Below are 6,505 nucleotides of genomic sequence, written 5' to 3' on the forward strand. Positions count from 1 at the left end.
AGGAACTTCACACCCAGACACTGTCAGGGCTGGGACCGCCCTTGGAGATCAACCGTCACCACTCATGTCTGGTCCTGGGGACCCAGAGGTTGTGAGAGACTCACACAAATTCATACCCCATGCCGGGCTAGACCTCCATCTCCTGCCTTCTGGTCGTGGTCATTCCTCTGAGATGACATTTTCTGCAAAGTGAAAATACCTCCCATCTGGCCAGATCCCTCAGACTCCCCTGAGACTTTCATATCAGTGGGGGTCAGACCTGTTGAAGGTGGGGAGTGATGGGGTCCAGGAGAGATGACAGGCAACCTCTCCTTCCTCCCTCAGAATCCACGAGGTGGGCATCCCCTCTCTGCACGACGATGTCAACACACCAGATGTGGACACTGTCCCCAAAGAGTTACTGTCCAGCGGCGAGTGAACAAGTCTCCTGATGTCTGAGGTTCCCCCAACAGGAATTTCAGTGGAGGACACACAGTTGGGTTGGGAGACTCTTCCCTAGGTTGTAGGTTGGGTCTCAGGAGGACTGAGCAGAGGACATGGGGCTGTGGAACTGAGGGTTCCATGTGTCAACACATAATAAGGATAGCAGGGGAGCCTGGCTCACAGGGGGCCTGGGAGTCTGAGGTTGTGACAGTCATGCAGTGAGATTTGGAAAGGAAGGGTGTCATAAAAAAGGGCAGAATTCAAAATGGGAAGTTTGTCCTCACTTAACAAAAAACCCAAAAGATAAGAACAAAAAGGGGAAACATGCAAAAGCCACAGAATCTTCCTGTGTGCACAAGAACTTATGACACACTCATGACCCAGATAAGCTGGGAGACCCTCTAGTCCCTCTTCCCCACTCCACAGAAGAAGATATCAAGGTCCAGAGTGGCAAGTGCTGTGATCTAAAATTCATAAGGTGAAATTCTAAGCCCCAGGGTGATGGTATTAGGAATTGAGGCCCTTTGGAATGTGACTGTGTCATGAAGGAGCGGCCCTCATGAATGAGATTTCTGTCCTTATGAGACAGCCCTGAGGGAGCACATAGGAGGGAGTCCCTCCTACCATGAGGACAGGAGAAGGCACCACCTGTGAGGAAGGAGGCCCTGACCAGACACTGAATCTGCCTGTAAGTTGATCTTGGTCTTCCCCACCTTTCTATAACTGTGAGAAATAAGTTCCTGGTGTTCCTAAGTCACACAGTTTATGGTGTCTTGCTGTCACAGCCTGAATGGATTGAGATGGCGAGTGATCTGCCCCTACAGCACGGCTGCCCTGTCTTGTGTTTTAGGGTCTACCAGGGGCCATGTCATCCCTCTAGTCTGTACAGGATCAAGTTGGCTGGAGAGGGAGGCTTGTGTTGATTTCAGAGAGATTTGTCAAGTTTCAATGAATGAAACAATTCATTCATACCCTCATTCATTCATTCAGTCAGCATCCATGTATTGAGGACCCATACTGTGCCTTGAGGTGTACAGCAGCTGGTGAGTAGAACAGACCCAGGTCTTGTCTTTGAGAAGAGCGACATCTGACTGGGAGACAGACAAGTCCCTGACCTTTCCAATGCCAGAGGGCAGGTGGCTGTGGTGGGGGAGTCACAGACTGGTCATGGTGGTCTTCCTCTTATGGAGTGGAAGGGGAGTCATTAGGAGGAAGTGGGCAGATTGGCTGTGGTGGAGACGCTCAGGAAGTCCCTGGACCTGCAACTCCTAATTTCCTGTGCTCTCAATCCCTCTCACTCTCCCACAACACTGCAGACCCTAGGCAGCTACCGAGTTCTGCTCTCCGAATGTGACCACCCACCTCTGTCCCAGCAGGGTCAGGCACTGCCAATAGAGGGCGCTCCTTCTGCAAAGGACAGACTACTGGGGACCCTCAGGCAAGGACGGTGGTGCTGTCCGTGGTGCTGACGCAGAGTTGAGCCCCGACTCTGGAGATGTCTGCAGTTCTGCGGAGGGGTCTGATCACACAGAGCAGAGCCTCCAGGTTGGATTCAGACGGTCACCAAGTCAGATGTTCTGGGAGAGCCCAGGTCCATCTGGAAGGGGGCAATCGGGAGAAGGAAAGACCACGCCTTCTCCTCCTTGTCCTCTTTTAGTCCTTCTTGAATGTCCTGTGCACAATGCCAACGGTTGTCACTGAGGCAAAGGCAGCGAAGGTGAAGGCTCTGAGCTGTCCCTCTAGATACGTGTTCCTGTGTTATCCTCCAATATCCCTGACTGAGAAGAGCAAACCTCTCATCAGGTAAAGGAGGCATCCAATACTCAGAGGAGGAATTGGAGGAACTCGGCTTCACAGACAACCCTACACAAGCCTACACCCTATCCAAACAGGATGATCTTCTCATTACAGGATGGAGTTTCTTTCTTTTTTTTTAGTTGGAATCTCACTTTGTCACCCAGGCTGGAGTGCAGTGGCATGCTCACGGCCACCACAGCCTCAACCTGCTCGGCTCAGGTCATCCTTCTGTCTCAGCCTTCCAAGTAGCCACAACTATAGGGGCGTGCTACCATGCCCAGCTAAGTTTTGATTTATGCAGAGAAGAGGTCTTGCCAAGCTTCCTGGGCTGGTCTTGAACCCGCAGACTCAGTCAATCCACTTGCCTTGGCCACCCAAATTGCTGGGCAAGACCACGCCTGGGATTACAGGCTGAGCCACCAAGCCCAGTCAGGATGGAGTTATTATTATCTCCACTTCTTGCCTCTGAATGGGGTCCATGACTGCTTTCACCAATGGAACATGGAGGACAAGGTGTCCTGAGACTTCTTGATTCAGAATTAAGAATGCCTGGCAGCTTCCTGCCTGCCTCATGGGTCCCTGGGCTTCTATGTAATTCAAGTGCCCTTGGGAGAGACAATACCCAGAGGAGCACTGTGGTCTATGACATCCAGCTCCATCTGGGCCATGGTCTAAATGCAACTGCCTCGAAGAGCTCAATAAAAACTAGGGATGAAACTGCCCCTCTGGGCCCCAGTCATTACAGGATCCCATAATAGAGTAAGAATATCATCTTGGCCACTGAGTCTGGGAGTGGTTCAATGCACAACAACAAGTCACTAGAACAGTGACCACAGAAATCACAGCTCACAGAGAAGAGGTGAAGTGGTTGGGAGTTACTCATCTGACTAACTGTTCTCCCTGCTGTATTTAGAGGATTACCTTTAAGAGGAGCCTGAAGCCTTCGCTGAAGACACACGTGCGGGCTGCATTCTGCCTGCAGTTGGGTAGGCTGGAAACACACTACCCACATTATGAAAGGTGTAAATTAGAGGAGTCGGAGCGACACAGTCATATTCATGTCTTTGGTGTCCACCCTGGCTCCTTAGGGAGACTGGGCTGGAGGGCCAGCTGGGTGGAACCAGGCCACCCCATAGGAGTCTGGGGCTGCTTGTCATCTGGTATGTTGTGGACGGGGATTTCTGTCACTAAGTGCAGTATGACCCTCATTCACATGTGTACCCCCGAGTACTCTGGGTCCAACTTATCCCATGTAGACCATTAACAGCACAGATTTTCCAGTGTGATGGTGTGTGTGGGGGTGTGTGGGGCAAGTGATGGGGTGTGTGGGGGTGCATATATGAGGAGGGAGCAGACAGGACACAAAGGGGCAGTTGGTGTGGTGTGAGTAGGGTTTCCAGGAAGAGACTCATAGTGATGTCCCCCCATCTTGCCCCTTGGGCCAATGACCCCACCTAAATTCTGTTTTGGGACAGAGTGGCTTATTCGGCTACTCAGTTCTACTTCCCTGGGGACTCCCAGGCAGAACCAACAGGTCTCCGATTAGATTAATTAGGTCACTTTAATTCTGACTCCAGGTGGGGCAGGGAAGCTCAGCCCCACAGGGAACTTAGAAACCAATCACTGGGTTTTCCTGGGGAGAGACAGGCCTGCTCACCTGGTGTGGTAGGTTCAGGTGGGACCCCAGTAGAGGAGGAAGCCAGGCTTCATGAGGGCCCCCGGATCAGAATGAGGACCTGTGGCCAGGAGCCCTTCTGTTCCCCAGTCACACATCTCTACAGGAGAGGCTTCTCCAAAAGGGGAGAAGAGAAAGAGGCTCTGTCCCCAGAACTCAGCTCCCCCCCCCACAACCCAACACCTGACCAGGGCACCCACCCTGGCCCCTGTCCCGCAAGTCATTCTGCACAGTGAGGCTCAAGGAAACAGGATGGGAACCTCAGTAGATACTGAGCTTGGCAGGTGAGTTCCCTCCCTTTCTAGCCTCTGCATGGGCAGCTCCAGGGCCCCAGGTGCTGAGGGTGGGTGGAATTCAGGGCTCTTCCTTCCCTGGGCCAATTGAAGGAGACAGGGGGTTGCTGTTAGCCACGCAGACCAGGTGCAGGGACTGGTCCTGCAGGACGGACAGTGACAATCATTGCTTAGGGTCTTCAGGGCTGCCATTCATGTCAAGATACCGGGAGAGACTCGGGCAGTTTCAGCCATTATCCTAGGAGAGGGGGCATCTCTTTCTGGATTCATGTGTGATAACCCAAGAGAAGCAATGCTGAGTGAGTGTCACATGCTAAAGACTATTTTTTTCTCTTCTTTGTAAAAATGAGATTGATTCTTTAACTTGTTACTTCTAAACTGGATTTCATTGGCTTATTGTTTTGTTGTGAGACTCCTTTAGATTTTCTGGACACAAGCTGTGTGTTATGTATGAGTTTTTCATACATTTCTCCCAGTTGGTCAGCTTTTCTGTTGACTGTCTGAATTGTCTTTTACAGAAGAGCAGGACCCTTGTTCCCAAACACCTGTGTGAGGCATGAGATAACCTACCTTGTGGAAGGAAGGAGCCAAGAAGATGGAGAAGGGGCTAATCTCAGGAGGTCAGAAGGGGGTACTCTGGGGTGCAGAAAGTCACCTGGGTAGGAGCTCATGGGGCCGCCTTGTGGGACAGCACAGAGAGGGACCTGAGAACAGCACTCCTGCTCCTGCTCTCCATGGCATGCTGCTTTGCCATGACCCTGGAAGCAGAGGGACAGCTGCCCGCTCCAACGGGATGCTATCGCTGGGACTCTTCCCATGTTACCCCCAGAGTCCAGGTCATGTCCAGTCGGCTGCCTCGTCCAGAGGCCCAGCAACCAGCCCAGTAGCAAACAGCCTGACCCCCATCCTGGGCTCCACCCTCACAGCGCCCTCTGTGGGGCTGGGTCTGTCTCAGCCTTGGATTCAACATAGGAGGGAACAGATAACTCCTCATGGCCAAGACTCCACGAGTTGATCCCTACAGAGGGAAGAGAAGGGTCACATCAGGCAGGAGGAGACTGGGAGCAGGATCATTGTTGACTGATCCATTCATATTGTCCTGCATTTTCTGGATACTACATCACTTTTGGGTTACAATTTTTATAAATATTTCCTCCAAACTGAAACTCTGTCCCCCTGAAACAGCAACTCCCCCTTCGCCTTCTCAGCCCCTGGCATCCCCCACTGCACTTATTGTCTATGAAGGTGACTCCCCTTGTCACCTGATGGAAGTGGAATCCTACAGTGTTTGACTTTTCATGACTGGCATATTTCCCTTATCAGATATTTCCCAAATTCATCCAATTGGTATCAGTTTTCAGAATTCCTTTCCTTTTTAAAAGTGATATGATTTTCTACCTTCTGTTTAACCATTCCCCTGTCCATATCATGTGACTGGCTTCCACTCCTCAGCTGTGGTGAATGATGCTGCCATGACCGTGGGAGAACCAGTATCCACTCAAGCGCCTATACTCTTTTGGATGTAGAATCAGAAAGGTAATGGCTGAATCACAAGTTGCTTTTTTTTTTTTCCGAGTTTGAGCTTTACTCTGTTGCCCAGGCTGTAGTGCAGTGGCACACTCATGGCTATTGTAGCCTCGACCTGCTGAGTTCAGGCTATCCTTCTGCCTCAGCCTTCCAAGTAGCTGAAACTACAAGCATGCACTAGCAAGCCCGGCTAATTTTTTAACTTATTGTAGAGATGAGGTCTCACCAAATTGCCCAGGCTTGTCTCTAACCCCTGGGCTTAGGCAATCCTGTTGCCTTGGCCTCCCAATGTGCTAGGATTACAGACTTAAGCCACCGTGTCCGGCTTCTATTTTTAATTGTTTGAAGTACTGTGATACTCTTGTCATTCCCTTTTTTTTTGCCCTCATCTCTTGTCATCACTTTACACTATAAAAATTGACATCCAGGAGTCCCCTCCTCCATGGTGGAGATTTCCTGGGTCCCTGTGGTGACTGAAGCCACAGAGAGAAAAAACTCTTTATGTCCTAGGTTTTTCCCTCTATCTACAAAACTAGGATGAATTTTAATTTATAAATTAGCATAATATAAGTGGAACCACTGTAACTTATTATTATTATTATTTTTGAGTTGGAGTCTCACTCTGTCGCCCAGACTGGAGTGCAGTGGCCCCTCCCGGCCACCGCAGCCTCGACCTGCTAGGCTCCAGCGATCCTTCCGCCTCAGCCTTCCGAGTAGCCGGAATTACAGGCGTGCGCTACCACGCCCGGCTAATTTTTTGATTTTATTGTAGAGATGAGGTCTTGCCTGC

General features: G+C 50.8%; 1 protein-coding gene across 1 annotated transcript in view; it reads right to left on the reverse strand.

Annotated features, from left to right (window-relative positions):
- Positions 1–2,888, reverse strand: part of LOC110594755 (sialic acid-binding Ig-like lectin 8) — an 18,822-nt gene extending 15,934 nt beyond the window's left edge. Inside the window, exon 1 of the mRNA XM_021708195.1 lies at positions 2,843–2,888. Within this exon, the coding sequence (XP_021563870.1) occupies positions 2,843–2,888 (46 nt within the window). The remainder of the gene's footprint in view (positions 1–2,842) is intronic.
- Between the last annotated feature and the right edge of the window lie 3,617 nt (positions 2,889–6,505).

Source organism: Carlito syrichta, unplaced genomic scaffold, assembly GCF_000164805.1.
Source record: "Carlito syrichta isolate Samal-C Ts95f unplaced genomic scaffold, Tarsius_syrichta-2.0.1 Scaffold134178, whole genome shotgun sequence".
NCBI lineage: Eukaryota > Metazoa > Chordata > Mammalia > Primates > Tarsiidae > Carlito > Carlito syrichta.